General features: G+C 35.1%; 1 protein-coding gene across 4 annotated transcripts in view; it reads right to left on the bottom strand.

The window, feature by feature from the left end:
* Positions 1–3816: 3816 nt before the first annotated feature.
* The window catches only part of RAB28 (RAB28, member RAS oncogene family), a 63155-nt gene continuing 49502 nt past the window's right edge, over positions 3817–17469 (bottom strand). Inside the window, exons 5-8 of one of the 4 annotated variants that reach the window (XM_027736268.2) lie at positions 14151–14254; positions 11206–11283; positions 5393–5493; positions 3817–4498 (exon numbers count right to left, since the gene is read on the bottom strand). In XM_027736268.2, coding sequence (XP_027592069.1) covers positions 5398–5493; positions 11206–11283; positions 14151–14254 — 278 coding nt within the window. In that variant the 3' untranslated portion in view covers positions 3817–4498; positions 5393–5397. Of the gene's footprint in view, positions 4499–5392; positions 5494–7464; positions 7632–11205; positions 11284–14150; positions 14255–17469 lie in introns of those variants that run through there. The other 3 variants (XR_005565203.1, XR_003543542.2, XM_027736269.2) reach the window with 3 other exon arrangements.

Raw genomic sequence — 17469 nt, 5'->3', positions numbered from 1 at the left:
TGCTTCTTACGGATAATTATCTGGACTGGAGTTTTAATCTCATACGTATGCCATTACCCCTATGCAAACACGGATAAATTTTGGCTTTTTCTTTTCAGCAGCATTCAGCTATTTTGACATTTTAAGTGGTTAGCAGTTGGTTTTAAAAAAAAGACAGCCTAAGAAATCAGATTATATGTTAAGCAGTAGTGCTTGAACTGAGAAAGAAAATAATACAGCACTATACAATAACCTCTTTGCTGGGGAACTAATGTGCAAATTCCAGAAAGAAAAGTAGTTAATCATGTAGCTTTGTAAATATAATTTCTATAAAAGTCAGTGCTGCTTTAAATACATCTATCAGGTCCCTCATAGAAACTGTTAAGCTACATCAGAAATGAATGCAAGTATTCTAAATAGGAAAAATTCCCCTGCAGAAAATTTCCCATTATTATAAATTTTTCAATTATGTTAAAGAATAGCACTTTAGTCTTCTGTCAATGACAAAATGTAAACAGCACAGTAAAGTTCTAGTTAGATATACCAACATTTACCTTCTAAACAGTGCTCTCTACTACAACTTTGTAAAAGTGTCATGAACATCATGAAACAAAGATTACAAACCTTTTGTGAAAAAACAACCATATTCCTAACATAAACGTAAAAAGAAAAAATACAATTGCAATTTATCTAAAATTGCCATCATCACCAAAAAGCAGAATAACCAACTTCAAATATTACTATGATATTTTTCATATTTTCCAGGCTATCGGGTTCATTATCAGGTGCACCTGCTGACAAGCAAATTAGCTCTGCATTTATAAAAAACTGCCTGATGCAAAAGCCCTTTAATTCCAGTGAAACCCAAGCAATGATTTAAAGAAGAGGGGTTTTTTGGATGCCTAATTATGCAGATAGTACCGACAATTTTCAAATTCCTCAAAAGAGCACCCTTCACATAATGATCCTAGTGACCTCACATGTGTCTAAATCTTAAAAAAAAAAAAAAGTTATTCTGGTTAAAAAGCAGCCTCATGTGGGTTTATAATCTGTGTCAACTGTTAAAAGAACACTGTATTCAGAGAGATCATGAGCTCATCACAGGTTCTAACAGCACTAACAGCAGCTGGTGGTAAGAGAAAATACCTTCACACTGTTGTCTGTGAAAGATATTCAATCAGACTCCACCAAACTTTCGAACCACAAAAGGCAGTAAGTTGCATGAGCCTAATAACACTTCATATCTGTGTTTGAAAAGCACTGGTATTCTAACACAGAGCCAGACTCAACGTACCTACTGGTATCCACTGCGTCACACCAGACTGACCCAAGCAGCTGAACTTAGCAACAATCTTTAACTGTGGAGCTGTTACTGAGATGATTAGTTACAACAGCTCAGAGCAGGCAGATCATTTCACCACTGTGGATCTGTGTAAGATCAGAGCCTGAACACGTCTCTTCCCTTCATCTGGCCTCAGCTTCAGGAAAAAACATGCTTCCCTCACCCCATCCCACTCTCCATGTCACTGGACATTAAGCATATGTCACCTCACTTTTGGAAAGCATCACATTATTTAACTTCATTACTGTTTGCTGAATTGCTTTCAACCAGTTCTCACCTGGGAAAAACTTTTAAGCGCATTAATATGGTACATTATTCAACTCCACCATATGTGAATCCTGTGAATCAGTAGCAGGACGCTACTTATGGAAGGCGACCAGACGCAGAGCAGTGGCTCGCTTGTCTTCCCCTACACAGTTCTCTAACTAAATTTGCTTCTATCCCTCCAGTCACCAGAGAGCCCTTGCCTTCCCTGCAGAACAGTGCCTACTACCTCTCTCCATATTGCTTAATCCCCCAGAATTATCTCTGACCTTTCTGCTCAGCCTGGAGGAACTTGGGCCATAGTGCCAGCAAAGGCACTGCTGAATCTTCAACCACAGCTGCTGCAGCACTTCAAAGGCAGCTACCACAGCTAAGGATTTAGGCTGCAGCTGGAATCCGGAGGCTTGACGTGGGGTCCCCAGGGCTGAAGGAAAAGAGCAAAGCTCATTTGTAAGGATTAAAACGTGGACAGGTAATGGATCTCAATGGGGCAGGAAGGGTAGGGAAAAGCAGAGAGAGTGGAAGTCAGTATACAATACAAAAAATCTGAGGAGGTTAAGAGGGGCAGCAAAAGGAGGGGCTGGGGGCATGGAAGACCCGAGATTCCTGGTTAGCGTAAATAATATACATGTACGTTAGGGAGGAAGAATGAATGCAGTGTGGAAATGTAAACAAAAATATCTTCAGAGAAGGTAGGCCTTTAACATAGCAGTTGGTGAAAAGATCAATGGGAATAAAACACAAAAGGATGTACAAGTCAAAGGCAGCCAGAAAAACAGGCACTGAGAATAAAAAATTGTAATGAGATCGAGACATAAAATCCATCTGTAAATGAGCTTGAAGTGGGACATGTGTAACATCTTTCATATTGCAGGATTACCCCAAATGCAAAGTTTTTTATTACTCAGGGTAATAATGGGCTCAGCATATTAACTCATGAAAAAGCACTGTCTTTTGAAAAGTAAAATTACAGAAGTTTTTAAGGGAAAAGCACTGTTGGGTCTTTAAGACCATGCTACATATTACTTGAGAAGCAGGACTATGAAGCTGACAGACATGGACTAGAGAAAGACGGCTCCAGCCAGCTGCCTGAGCCAGGTTGTGCTCAGCTCCTCAGAGAGGGGGCTGTTTTTGTCAAGAGTTGAACATACGGGCAGCTTTCAGGGCACAAACACACCAGAAAATCTGAAGGTTCAAAAAAACTTTCCACCTGCTTTGGATGCCATAAATTTGTGAAATTACCAACTACTTTAGAAAAACTCTCTGAAGAGAAGTTCTCATCTGGTGGTAGTGGAAGAGAATTCACCTTACAGTTGCAGTTAACTATACGGTAAAGCCAGGCAGTGGGACATGAACTCCATGGGACAGGAGCAACAACAGACTGTAAGCCCAGAATAAATAATTTACTGCAAATTCATACCTACCTTAGTGTAGGATAATTTCTCAATATCTTAGCTGCTTTCTCAGAATTCCCACATATGAATGATAAAATATTACACACTAAGTCATACCATGGAGTTATAAAACCATGTGGCAAGCTAACAAATCACACTTTTTTGCCATCTGCAATCTTTTTTTAACATGGTTAAAATAGTTCAACTATTTTATTAAGCCACTAATTGTTTAATTGTTCCAGTTATTAAGCTTGAACAGTTTAATAGGAACATTCACTTGAAGAACCTCATAATTTTCACTTGTGATATATAAGCTTCCTTCACAGCCTCATTAATTTTCTGAATCTCCAAATGTTTTCTTGTAGTTATAAGAAAGCACACTCTAGAGTTTAAATAGGAAAAGAATTCTAGTTTGGAATTGAGATAGCTTAATTTTTTTTTCAGTCCTTAGCTTTCTGTTCAGATGTGCCAGCAGAGAACTGCATGCCTAAGAGACTGCTAGAAAAGGAACGGAGGAGAAGTGTACAGAGCAAACAGCTTTTTATTTGTCATTTACTCTGAATTAGAAAGAAAAGAGTACCAGGAGAAAAGTCATTCTGTTAATTATTTAAAGTGACCGATCCTAATTGATCTATCAACAGTTTCTAATGCATGTTGAATATACCACTCAAAATTTACAGACCAAACTGTTGACTGAGATTCATCCATATTCATAAAGACATAATGAGCTCATCTATTACTGTAAGAAGTGATGCTGCTGTAGTAATAAAAATACACAAAAACACTAGCATTTTTTAGAGCATCCATAGAGACAACTTCAGACTTCAAAGAAGTAACTATTTTTATAATAACAACTTTATTTCAAGCACTGTTTCTCACTGGATACAATTTATACATTTTATGTTAGGTATATATATTAATGGAACACTTTAGAAATTATCCCTAGATAAAATATATTACATGATTAAAATTATTTCAGCAATAGTTTTTCCAAGTTACATTTTGCTGAGTCTTAGTTCAGATCACAGGAGAAAAAAATATTAAAAATGCTTTGGCAAAATACCCTTCCATAGTAATGTCTGTAAAAGCATTTTGAATGCAGGGCTGCTTCATCCATTTTTATTCTGGTATCAGTCAAATAGACAGAAGGAAACATATAAACAGTTATATCGTTATACAGTTTTATTTAAATATAATTTAAAAGAATATAGATCTTAATTTTTCAAAATATGTGTTCTCACATTTTAATTTCAGTCAGTCAAAAAACTGGCTGATGCTTCCTAATGGACAACAGCGCAACACCTTTCTGAAACCTCTAATTGCGTTGTTGCGCTGGTCACTGTTAAAACAAAATTCTGGGTAATCCCAGAGCCTGTGTCAAGGCAGGAGGACTGCAAAGGTATCAAACCAGAGAAGAACAGCATGGTCATTGAACTGCACACATGGAGCTTCTAGGAGGATTAATGGATCTCGTCACAGGCTCCTGACTGTAGTTGACAATATCTGCCTTCACCACCCTCTGTCACAAAAGAAAACACAGTAACAATCAGAAAATACTATCTTTATGCTGGCAAAGCATTCAACAGATATTTTAATATGAAACATGAAGGAAAAATAACAGATAAAACAGGAGGTTTGTCCTTACCCTACAGAAAGTCTTATCAGGTGCTAATTCTCATTCTATCAGTTTATCCATACTAAGCAAAAGCAATTGCCTTGGTAGGTTTTCACAACACTACAAATGGAACATGACTTTTTTGCCAAACAGTAAAGACAGTTCTACTTTCATGAAAATTCTTTTGTATGAAAATAATAAAACTATTTGTTTGCAAAGATGGTGCCATTTGTTCTTTAAGAATAACTGCTTAAATTGTAATTGGAAATTGTACCTAAGTTTTTGTTTTCGTCTTTACTCAAAGCACTTCACCAGAAAATATGGACAGAATTCAAAGAATATTTCAAATACAGACCTGTTTCACTAAAACCTTTGACAAGCATACTGGTTAAAGACTAAATTAACATAAAAAGAAGCTCTCCACACCATAAATATGTATTTTCCAATACAGATGCAACAGATATTTACAAAGCAATTGATAAGACTAATGGTCTCTCCTACACGAGGAGAAGGAAATGAGAATATTTTCTGTCCATCTCCATCTGAGACAGCTATGCAATACTTTGAATGCACAGCACTGAATACAGTAACACAAAGTATTTCAAGGTTTCTATGAACTATCTGGTTATTAGAAACACTGTGTAATTAATTGTACACAGAGTTCCAAATTAATATATTATTACAAGTGCTTACATATATAAAACATAATTTTCCAATAGAACTTACTGTAACACTTGTTCCTTCACGTAACAGCAATGCACTTTATAAAAAGAAACCACACAAGTTTTCCATCAATACCTGAACTACTGCATTGAGCAGATTTTGCTCTGGCAGTTGGAAGTGTTCTGAGGTTGGTTATCTTCTTCAGGATATTTCACTAGTTCTGCCCTGACAACATGCTGTTAACCATGTATCAACATGATGGATAGAGGGCAAGGAGAAGAATGTAAAAAGAAAAGAGAAGGAAAACAATGGAGAGATTAATCAGAAGTTGAAAAGTATGAATTAATAACACAAGAAGACTACGCAGAAGCAAAATGAATGCATTTTCTGGCCTTAGGCTGATATAAGAGCAACATGTCTAGCTGAAAGCGGCTCCAGGGCTGCTCCTCAAGCTTCTCCAAGGAGATGCCCTTTCAAAGCACCGAAGCGAAAGGTCCATGCAATCAACAAAAGCGTATTAAATAGCAAGAGAAGGGACAGAATTAAAAGGCAGGCGATTCAGTGGGAGAAAGATGACAATGGCCTGTTCCTCCTTTAAGTCTAAGATAAATACTACATTGTCAGCTTGTAACAACTGCAGTAGCCTTACACAAGCAACTTTTTAAGTAATGTAATGATTACACTATACCTAAATTTATAATCCAAACCAGGGACATAAATTAAGAACCTCACATCAAAATGCTCCACGCTTTGATTTTGTCTTTACTTCATATAAAAGTAAAAGGTTCTCATTTTTCCCCTTAAAGACAAACAAAACTGTTAAAAGCTTTTCAATATTAATGCAGTGTTCATGCAAAGGGAAGTAAAATTCATGTAACAATTTCAGCAAAGGAGAAGCAGAGGAGGTAGGACTGCTGTGAAAGATACAGTAAACCAGTTTAATATTTTTTTCCTAAATTCTTCAACTTTCATGCAACATATCTTCAAGGTTAAAATGAACAAATGAATAAATACTATTATTTTAAAGGAAACAATGTATAAACTGGATTATATGAATATATAAACAGTATATGTTAAAGATTACCTCTGTAAATAAAACCTTTATGTCAAGCAAACAACAATAACTGAATTGTCTGGTAAGGGACCTGGATTTATTAGCTGCTGAAGTACTCTTCTTGAGTTTAATTGATCACATTCATATTATCTTATCTAGTGGACAACACTCATGATTTACTGGACTCCTGGCCCGATGTTATCAAGGGAAAGGTTTCCAAATCCCATGTAAGGCAGTAAGTAGTAGTTTTAGCATTAAACAGTGTTATCTGACCTCACAAGACCTAGTTTCTTCATACCAACCTTTTGACTAGAGCTGAGGGGAAAAAAAAAAAAAAAAAAAAAAAAAAAAAATAGTCTTGCAATCAGTAGGCAATTAATTGTTCCTCAAAACATTGGTCTAAATCCCATCCTGTAAACACAGGCAGGTTAGTGACCCATGCTTAGGCACACTGTAGCAAGAAACTGACTATCATAAATGACTCGGATTTTCTAAAGGAATTTCATCCAAATAAGACTAAAAAATACCACTGCAACATTTCTTTTATTAACTTCATGGTAATTAAAAAAGTGGGCCTCTTTGCATCAGTTTCTATGTGAGGCGTATCATTGCCATGGTTCAAATCACTGTCAATAATGAGAAATAACCTTTCTTGGTGCAGGTGCTCTGTATTCCAGGTCTGACTCATCTGCCAAACATTTTATTGTACAAAGCTGGCGCACACACACTAATTTGCTGAATTGGCATTTAGTTAGAGAGAAAACTACACATCACTTACAAAAATGCTAGCTCTTGCCAATGCCAAGGAACAAAGCTGTACCCCATGCAGTTTTTACACTACGGTTGAAAGTAAAAAATATAGAAAGAAAAACATTTGATTAGTAAAGGAGCTATTTCCTCAAATTTCATCAGACCCTTGCAATTTAAAAGGGAGAGTATTTTGAGGACTGAAAATAAGTCAGAAACTGCAATTTTCTTACTTTGGAACCGTTCCATTTCAAAAAACATGCTCTGCTTTCCAGTCACACATAAAGAGTAATCTAGTTCTTTGTTTCACCACAGTTTTGTCCAAATAAAGGTTTGATTAACAGTCATCTCAGCATGTTAACAGACAAGGGTTAGTAGCTCTAGCTGAGATAGTTTAAAAACTTACCACCCTCAAATGTCTGTCCTATTCCTCTGCTGGAGATCATTGCTGCCAAAGGAGAGTTGGTGGAATATAATGTGTACTTGCACCTCATCCACTTCGGCACAAAATCTGGCAGCTTCACTTTGAAACAGTTTTCAGCAGCAGTTTAAGCTAAACTGCTCAACTTCACCCTGATGTGGCCAAAGCACATGATCACCTTCCATTTTCTGATTCTGCTGTGGGAGCGATACATTCCAGCAAAAGGGCAGTAGCAAATAGCTTGGGTTGCATTAATATCTTAAACTGCTGCAGCTGCTTTCTAAAACAATGCAGGGTAAATATAACTCAATTTCTAAGGTTTCTTCTTGCAGTTAATTAACAAGTTGTGCTGCTAATTTGAAAGGGACCAAGAACCCCACCCATTTTTCACAAGAGCTTCTGCAGTTCTGCCAGTCGTCAAAGCTCAAAAGTCATGAGCCAAACTCCACTAATTCATTCAAGTTAAAATAATGGGATTCCTATTACTTATTTCTATCAGCCTATGAGTCACATCTAAGATCTTCCTAGTGACTGTGACAGTTATAATTGATTCTAAACATGACAAATATGATCTTCAGGCATAAAATCAAGAGTGCTAGAAATAATTTATAAAGCATATTCTCAATACGAGACAATAAAACATGATTCACACAAAGCATTCGACTGTTGGCATTTTACATAAACTCAGTATTTCATCTTATTCTTTGTTACCACCTAGACTGAATGAACATATCCCCACATACTCTGACAAACACATTCAGGCAGCAACCTTCTCAGTTTTCAAAATGAGGAAATCTCACATTACAAAAAATACAGAAAATTCAAATATATAATCCAGCGTGTAAATTGTGCACATTTATAAAAACTACAATGTTTTTTACTCTTTATTTAAAGATTAAATCCAAATCAACACTTGCATACTTTAAGGATGAGTCACACTGGGTATTGTGTTGTTTCTATTTGATTCTTTATAGCACTTATCTAGCATCCATCCATTTACCAATGACTTTTACAGTCCAGTAGTCAGAGTATTCAATGCCTAAAAATTTTAAGGAACACATTTAAGGAAGTCCTGTGCCCATTTTATCAATGGAATAGGGAAAAAAAAACATCACCACACTAAGGTACCTGTACCTGTCATAGCGTATATGGTAAACCAGAAATCTATAATGGCAACATCATCTAACACCACATCCTTCCAGCCATGAGACCAGCTCCATGCCTTTGGGAAACAGCATCTGCATATTACTTTAATTAGGCTTTTGTACTGCAGACTAATGAATTTCTCTCAAGTCATCTCCTCAAGGATATGAACGTTAAAGTTTTCTTTCTCCAGTTTTATCTAGAGATTTTTACCTTTTTTTAATCACTAGAGCCTGGATTCACATTAACAGTAATGTGTGCCACAGTGAGTATTTAATTTATGCATATTAACTATTTATAGGTTATTGCTAATGCTACTTGTGTAAGGTTTACTTTGATCCACATATTGCATATTCCATTGATCTGCTCAACAAAGTTAAAAATTAATTACAATACTAAGGTAGAAGGAAGCCTACTTAAAGCTGATACCAATTTGACATAGAAAGTTATGTACTCTTGAGTCGAAGCTATGTAGAGGTTCTTACTTTAAAAAAAAACTAAACACAGGCACATTCTTTAGAAAGCTACAACTTTCTGTATAACCCTTTTTATCATAGTTTCCTTTAAATTTAAGGTATTTGCATACCTTTCTACAACCTTATACCTGCATTACAGAACACAACACCACACAGCACAGAGAGGTCTAAGGCCAATCTTCCAGTGCTAGCTAAATGACCAAGGAATAATTAGAGAACTCTGTATGCTCAACCATTTATATGCAAATAATCAGAGAGCTCAGAACAACAGATGGATGGTACCTTAGTAGTACTAGATCATTGAGAAGACACACTCAATATTTCTCTACCTATAAATTACAGCTTTTTGAAGATACTTTGCTTGATGGGTTTGCTCTGTAAGTATATTTTACAATTTTACTGTTTGCAATACAGTTTTCTAGTTAACCACTTCAACAAAAATTGTAAACACTGCTGTGGTGAAACACTTTCAGAAATTACATATTTATTGTATATTTCAAAAAGCAGGAGACCAAGCTGCATAAAAGAAATGTTTGGCCTTTTTAGCAAGCTTTTGGTTCAATAAGTAAATTTAAATAATTGCAATCTCAAACGTCATTATGCATGATTGCCTCAGTAGCATAATCTTTGCTTTTGAGGTTTCTGAAACTGGGTTTGTAGAAAAACTTTTTGGTTTAAACCTATGCACACAGTCTTACTGGCAGAAAAGTTATTTTTAGAAGCAGAAACTAGAAAGAAGAAAGTGACAAAGGAAAAGGGGTTATATTAGAAAACCTCTTGCTTGCTTGCTTATTTGAACAATTAACACATTTTTGATCTCCTAAATTTCACTGACAAAAAGCAGTTGACTTCCAACTCTGGTACATACAGTTAAGCAAGTGTTCATATTTTAAATCATATAGTTACAGTTCAAATTTTTAAAAATAGTGAAAACACCTTTTTCCAATTAATTTATATGGTGCTAAACCAATGCTCTCATTAGAGCCATTTTGCATACAGCAATTACTGAACAGCATGAACTGCAACAAAGCTCTGCTGCAGTTTGGAGCAGGACATGCAGCAGGTTTGCCACATGTTTACAGTAGAATCCCTATATTTACATCCCTGCCTAACACAAACCAACGTAAAAGATGGGGGACAACCTTCCTGACAACTTTCCTACCCATCTCTGGGAAACATTCTCCCGTCTCTCAGCCCTTTCGTACAGAGGAAATGGCAGAAACCCCCTAAAATAACACTCATGATACAAAGAACAAAACACAAAACGCAAGGGCAGAAATTATACAGCTCCTTTAGGGGGAGATTATTTGGGACTGGTACAGTGAGAAATATCATTGGAGATGCCAGGGAGCCATAATAGCTACTCAAAAAGCATGATTCCACAAGTCTATCTGCTCTTGAGAATGAGTATACTGAACCAGAATAGGATTCTGGTTTCAGAATTTGCACTTCCAAATAAAAAGGGAAATAGTGACCTCACAAAGCCAACTGTCCTTCCCCAAGGCAGATGGTCACTACTGAGGTCCTGTATTACACAGGCACACAGTGAAGACTAAGACCTAAGATTAACCAAACAAAGGATTTGACATAGTTAACTCCTGACTGACAAATAATAAATTTTGCTCTATGACTGCAATGAATATTGATTTACAGCATTTCCACTCCCAGAAGCTCATGCCTTCTGTGACTTAAATTTGTAGTGTTCTAAAATGGGATTTGTTTTTAAATGCATATAGAATTAAAAAGGAATGATTGTCATTAAAACTGCATCTGACATGAATGTACAGTATTTAATGTATATATAAGAATATCTTCCTTGCTACCTGTATATGCATATATATACAGAGACTCGAGTGCTCTTTCTAAAAAAAATCCCTAAAATTCAAGTTTTTCCTTAATTTTTTGAACACGTTTTTTGTTGTTTCAGCAAGTTTATCCTGATGGATAAATAAAGAATTATTTTATTTTTAAAAAGCTGTGAAATTAAATAATTATCTTCAGAACAACATATGAAGATTGATTTAAAGGACAGCAATTAATACGCAATCAGATTATTTTTAATAGTAAATAAAATACTAAGAAAAATTAAGTATTTGTGGAAAATCACCTGTGATTGTTCCAACTCTGCTTTGTTTAATTTGATGCCGAGTATGTCAGCAGCAATTCTCTGAAAACACAGGAAGACCTATGGAAAAAAAATAAATTGCATTTAAATGATTAAAACCAGACATCCTTGAGGTTCTTTCAAATATATCAAACCATACTTGAACTGTAAACAATGAGATATACAAAATTATGACCTGTGCAAAGCAGATCTGAAAATAACCTCATCTGGTACTTTCAATTTTGTTTAAAAATTTGAGAAAATAACTCAACAATGGTACAAGGAATGAACAGTATGCTGGATTGTTAAGCAACACTTCTACTCTGCCTCCAGAGACCTAAGTTTAAACAAGCTTTTACACAACCCACCTCTCAAATACTACTCTCAGTGCTATAAAATATGAATAAGGGTATTCACTAATGTTTAGCACAAAAATATATTAGTAGGTGTGTTGTGCAATAGAGAAGTTGATTTCTGAAATTTAGAACAACAGAACTGTGCATCAACATCACCAAAATCTCTACTACACACATTTTAAAAAACAGAATTATGAAAGACTTCTGAAGAGTCTTACAAAACATTATTTACACTGATCAGAGGTATTTAGAACAAACAAGATGTAGTACGGCCTGCAGCAGCAACGTCACAGAGTTAGACTCTGGACATTCAATACATAATACTGGGTGGCAATGCTATCTTAAATAACTCCTTTAATTCATCTCAAGGTACTCCACCTATCTACCTGTTTAGGCAACTGCATTTTAAATGAGATTAAAGAAAACAACAGATGTTCAAGAGGAGCAGCTTAAAAGCTTGCACTGCTGCTGAACACTTATTGTCAAGCTACACGTTATATTTTATCTATTGGGCTGTTCGTCTGAGCTCACGATCTAAATTACTAACAAACATTGGTTTTCATCATGCAGCTGCCACCCCCAAAAGGTAAAGCCTGTGTATGTGTTCTCAGTCATTTTCCAATTTTGAGAGAAAATTCTGTAAATAACATTTTCACAATCTCTTATACCCGAGATGGAAACCAGTAACAAATTAGTGGCACAATCAACAAACTCTGGTAGCTTCCAAAACAATTGCTCTTCCTCTGAACTACATGGTCTAGTACTGGTCTGTTCTACTAACATCCACACAACATGAGAGGAAATACTGAACAGAAATTCTGTGGTCCAGAGACCTCCTTTAACCCACACCAAGATCTCAGGTGTTCTGAGATACATCACCTGCCCTGAAGACACTCAGTGCACAAAACATCAGGCTCAAGTTCAGTGCTTTGGTTACACGATTTGATGGACAGTAAGACAGTTAGCTATATACTAAACCTTTCATGAAAATTTTTCTCCCCCATGGAGACTTTTGGGCTTTTATATGTACATAAAATCATTTTTTGCAAACAAATCTGTTGGAAAGATTTGAGGTAAACAAAACAAGCCATTTATCTTAACTGAGTAAAACTCCTCTAGTCTATATTCACCTTAGCAATGGTTGGCCTCTTCTTAAATCAGCGTCTAGGATAAAAACCCCATCCTTTCTACACAACTACCAAAACATGAAGATTTTGAAAAGTCGGTGTGCAGTAACAGTGAAAGGGTTAATTCAAATTTACACTGAAACTAAGTTTACATTGAAACTAAAAATGAGCTACTGTAAACTACTTCTTTTCTTAGTAGATATTTAGGTAGAGATTTCTGGTTAATGCTTTCTAGGTATGTTCAGATTTACTTTTGTTTTTAAACAGTAATTATGAAAAGTACAATAAGTAGATATAGTGTAATGCTCCTGTAATTCATGAATCAATTAAAAAGATGTAATGAAGATTCCTTTATAATTTGTAATGATAAATATGCCAATGTTATAAAATGAACTGATTTTTCTCCTTATCACCAAATCCCACAGAAGGGTTGTCTCCTTGAGAAAAGAATACATTTTATCAGATGCACATTTCATTGAGTGAAGTATTATAAAATTTTTCTCTGTTTCTAGTATAAAAAGCCTGTATTTTCCCACTTTAAACAAAAAATTATGCCAAAGATTTAACACAAACTATACAGAGAATCACAACTCACTGCATTAATAACAGCAGTAGTTATACTTTACAGAAAAACTATTATCTTATAAAATTAGGCAGTCCACTGCAGAAGTTTCATCAAAGACCTTAAAACAACAAGTGATTCCATTTGTGTTACAGAACTATACTTCCATGTAATTGAACATGGTCTAACTCTTCAATAACATAAAAATAAAGTAAATTTTGTTGTCAACAGTAATATTAAGGAGACAGATACAAGACTCTTTTATGGAAATGACAAACACATTAGGCAAGTGACAGAAATCAAGTAAAACAATACAATATGATTTTATTTGACTGATGGTGTCAACTGAAAAGGAATGTTTTCTTTCGTATGCGTCCAACTAAAACAAATAACCCAGTTAGCTCAGAGTCAAAAGACTGTTCAAAAATGCACTCTGCAAAGCATCTGCTACGAATGTCAGAATGTTCAAATTTCAATGGGCCTGCAGAGGGAGTGTTTCTCATGGCTCAGGACTCATATTAAAAACTTTGACTGCAATAGGGTCTTGTCACATTATTTAGCAATTGTTGGAAGTTTCTATAGATAGGATTCCACCTGGAATGAATATATTTAACTACAGGCTGACAGCAAACAGAGATTTAGCTGGTCTCGGTGCTCAAACTGACATGTAAGCTAGACCACTTCCATTAAAATCTGTATCTCAAACTGAAAATCAGACGAGAAGCCACTGTAATTTAATAACGATAATATACACTCATAGAAAGATCTATTTTTCGTGCAACTAGGGAAGCAACAAAGGACCTGCAGCAGTCCAAATTCTCAAAGGTTTGTTATGTGAAGTACAACAAAACTGCTGCATCTTGAAAAAAAAAAGACATCTAGAAGTTTCGTTTTTTTACTTACAGAATCTCCTGTCTTGGCTGACACAAAATGGCTACTGAAATTGTTTTCCTGACAAAATCGCTGGTGCTTGTCAGATTTCACTGTGCGCATATGCTCCAAGTCAACTAAAAATAAGTTGAAGAAAGGAAAAATTATTACACTGGAGCCCATTTAGTTACCTGTCTTAGAAATTATTCATTGGAAACAACATCAGATGTAGTATTTTCCTTTACAGGTGTATGCAAATGCAAGAGTCTTTTTATAATCGTTTGCCAAAATAAAGGTAATGAATTACATTAGATTAATTTTATTTGCAAAACTAAAATGAAAACACAATTAAAACTGTATGGACAAAAGCAACACATTTGTATCTCAAAAAAAGGACAAATTTGTTTCTGGATACACTAAAACAATTTGTAATAACTTTACTGCTAATGACATATGAAAATGAGACAGAACTAAATATTGCATATTCTGTTTGCAAGCATGATATTGGGGATTCCAGTGTAACCTAAAGACTTTTACAAAATAAAGTTCACTGAGCACATCTGAATCGACACATTTTTCCTAAGTAAAAAATGTAAATGAGTTAAAAGAATTTTATTGAAGAACATGGTAAAGCAAAAGCATTCACTATAATAAAAAATTTAACTGAGTAAAAACAGTGATGCTTAGTTACCTATATATCAAACTTTAAATTCTATAAAGGTATAGTTCAGAAAATTTAAAAAAGTAAAATGCACATTTTGAGATGCACACATATTTCCATCTTTATCATTTTACAACCACTGAAAGCAGAGAAAAGCTTTCAAACGGTATTTTATGTTGAAAAGCACTGGTTGCTTCCAAAACCTCATGGAACTCAAGTCTTGCACAGTTTTATTGTGTACATTCCAGTTTCTCCAAATCTGATCCTAAGGTAATTGGAAACTATATTGAACAGTTTCTCTTTTTTATTGCATTACGGTTTCTATAAGGCTGTTGACTCAATGCAGTCAAATTATAAGGCAAATATATTCAGAAGGATTTAAGGACAACCAGGCTCTTTGAGTCAATACAGGAAAAAAAAACTTAAACTGATTTCCTGAGGAAGGGACCCAACTGACTTGTAAAAACTTGTAAATTTGCAAATCTAGTAAGCCTGTATAATAGTGTCATTTGATTATCAGCTGAAAAAATGCTCTCCTACTACATAAAAGGTTTTATTTTTAAATGATATTGGAGGTCTTTAATTTGTAGGCTCTGGAGATTTTCTCTTGGAGATTTTTAGTCTAACAGCGGATTCCTACACTCTATTTATACTGCTTACCTTGGTTAATGTGGAGTTTTTGCCACATAGTACTGTTCCTTGCACATCAGTAAGGCCTTGTTCATAAGAACAGGCTTAAAATCATCCAGTTACCACAGACATTAATTTGTAAAGGACTAAAATACTAAGCTATTAACACTAATATTTGTAGTATGGTTTTTCCATAATACTAAATGTTGAGCATATAATATAGTTTCATTTAAAAAAAAAGGAAGAACAAATACATTTACTAAAATAAAACCCAAAGTCAGCAACAATTTTGTTAAAAACTCGTGCAATCACTTAATTTTTTCCTCTGAAAAATAACTACCATGAGAGAGACTCTTTTGAAATGCTTTTAAGAATAAAATACAGCATCCTGCCCAAAACATTTCATTGTTAACTATTATTTTTATGCTTCACATATTAGCTTCAAGTGCAGCTTGGAAAACACAACAGTGAGATTACTCTTTTGGGAAAAATAAATATATATTTTCTTTGGTTTTATTTCATGAGCTTTTAAAGGAACTTTGACCCCACCTCCAGATTTCGCTCATTGTATTTCTTTGACTATACTTGAATTCCAAACACCTACACACAGTTATGATAAAAATAGATAGATAGATAGATGATAGATAGATAGATAGATAGATGATAGATAGATAGATAGATAGATAGATAGATAGATAGATAGATAGATAGATAGATAGATAGACAGTATTTACACTATATTCCTCTAACATACCATGACATGCTTACATAACTCCACAAAGACAAGCTCACAATTTACAATCTCTCAAACTCTCCTTCCCCGGAAGGGAAGAATAGAGAGTGGACGAACAAAACAGTAGGCTAAAAGGCTGACGAATTTTAAGGAAGAAAACACCACTGACATATTGGAAATCATATCCTCAAATGCCTCATCTTCTATGAAGAAACATCAAGAATACTATATGGTCAGGGGAGCACATACTTTACTACAGCAGAGAAATTAAAGCACACAAGACTGTAGAAAATAACAGACTGAAAGTGAAAAATCAAGGTGAAATTATGTTTCTAAATTTTGTGTAGTTCTCAGTCCTTCTCCCACTTACAAATATTGCACCTTATGCCTCCTGAATTTCAGGCAGTCTGCTGTGAACTGTACAGTCACTGTTATGCCAGAAGACTGCCAGGTGAGTGTCCATTGCACATTCTCAGCCCACAGTAATTCCAGGTAATTCATATTACATCAGCTCTTGTTGAAAAAGGGCAGTTTTAGTACAAGAGTTTCAACCGTTAATAAATATTTAACTATACAAAATTGCAGTGTGCAGTCAATGAAGGGCAATGATCCTAATTCCAATTCCTTTGCATTGCCCATAGGCCAAGGGCACAATCAGTTACTGAAGATCAGCTAAAAGACGTGAATAGTTACCCTCCAGTACTTTTTTCTGAGTATCTGACACTGGTCAGCTCGACAGGCAGAATTCTTAGCACACCAGGAGATAAGTCTTGTCCAGCTTTTATTTAGACATCACAGCAAAAAGACTTTAAAGAGAGCTTTGGAGGAGAAAAATTATTTTCTAAAAAAGATGTTTATAAGGAATGCAGCTGGCCAAGAAGGACTCATATGATGAGCCAATTAACAGCAAGAATAGATATTTTGGGATGAAGGATGATATGAGGATACACTTAAACCATGAAAAGTTTGAAGGCAAGGACAATTAAATTTTGGACAGAAAGAAAGCGAGTAAGATACATAAATACAGTTTGATTTTACAAACCAGGAAAATGATCTTGCAGAATATTCTAAATTACTAGATAACATGCCATTGGCCAAGAAAAAAGGAATTACTGAAATTAAGATACAAAATGAGAACATTTTAACTGTGGTAATAGGCCATATCTAACAAAGGTCTCAAAGAAAGCATCTGCAAGATTTGGCCACACATCAAACACAAACATTTAGAGAAAGGCCCAAAGTGAAGTTTACGTGCCAGATGGTACAGTCATCCTCCTCATCTGAAGGGAATGAGAAAGAAGACAAGAGCATGGCAAAATTAATAGCTT

The sequence above is a fragment of the Pipra filicauda genome, unplaced genomic scaffold, assembly GCF_003945595.2.
Source record: "Pipra filicauda isolate LSUMZ 115617 unplaced genomic scaffold, ASM394559v2 scaffold43_size3849885_pilon, whole genome shotgun sequence".
In the NCBI taxonomy this organism is placed as follows: Eukaryota; Metazoa; Chordata; class Aves; order Passeriformes; family Pipridae; genus Pipra; species Pipra filicauda.
This window is presented reverse-complemented; position numbering and strand designations above follow the sequence as displayed.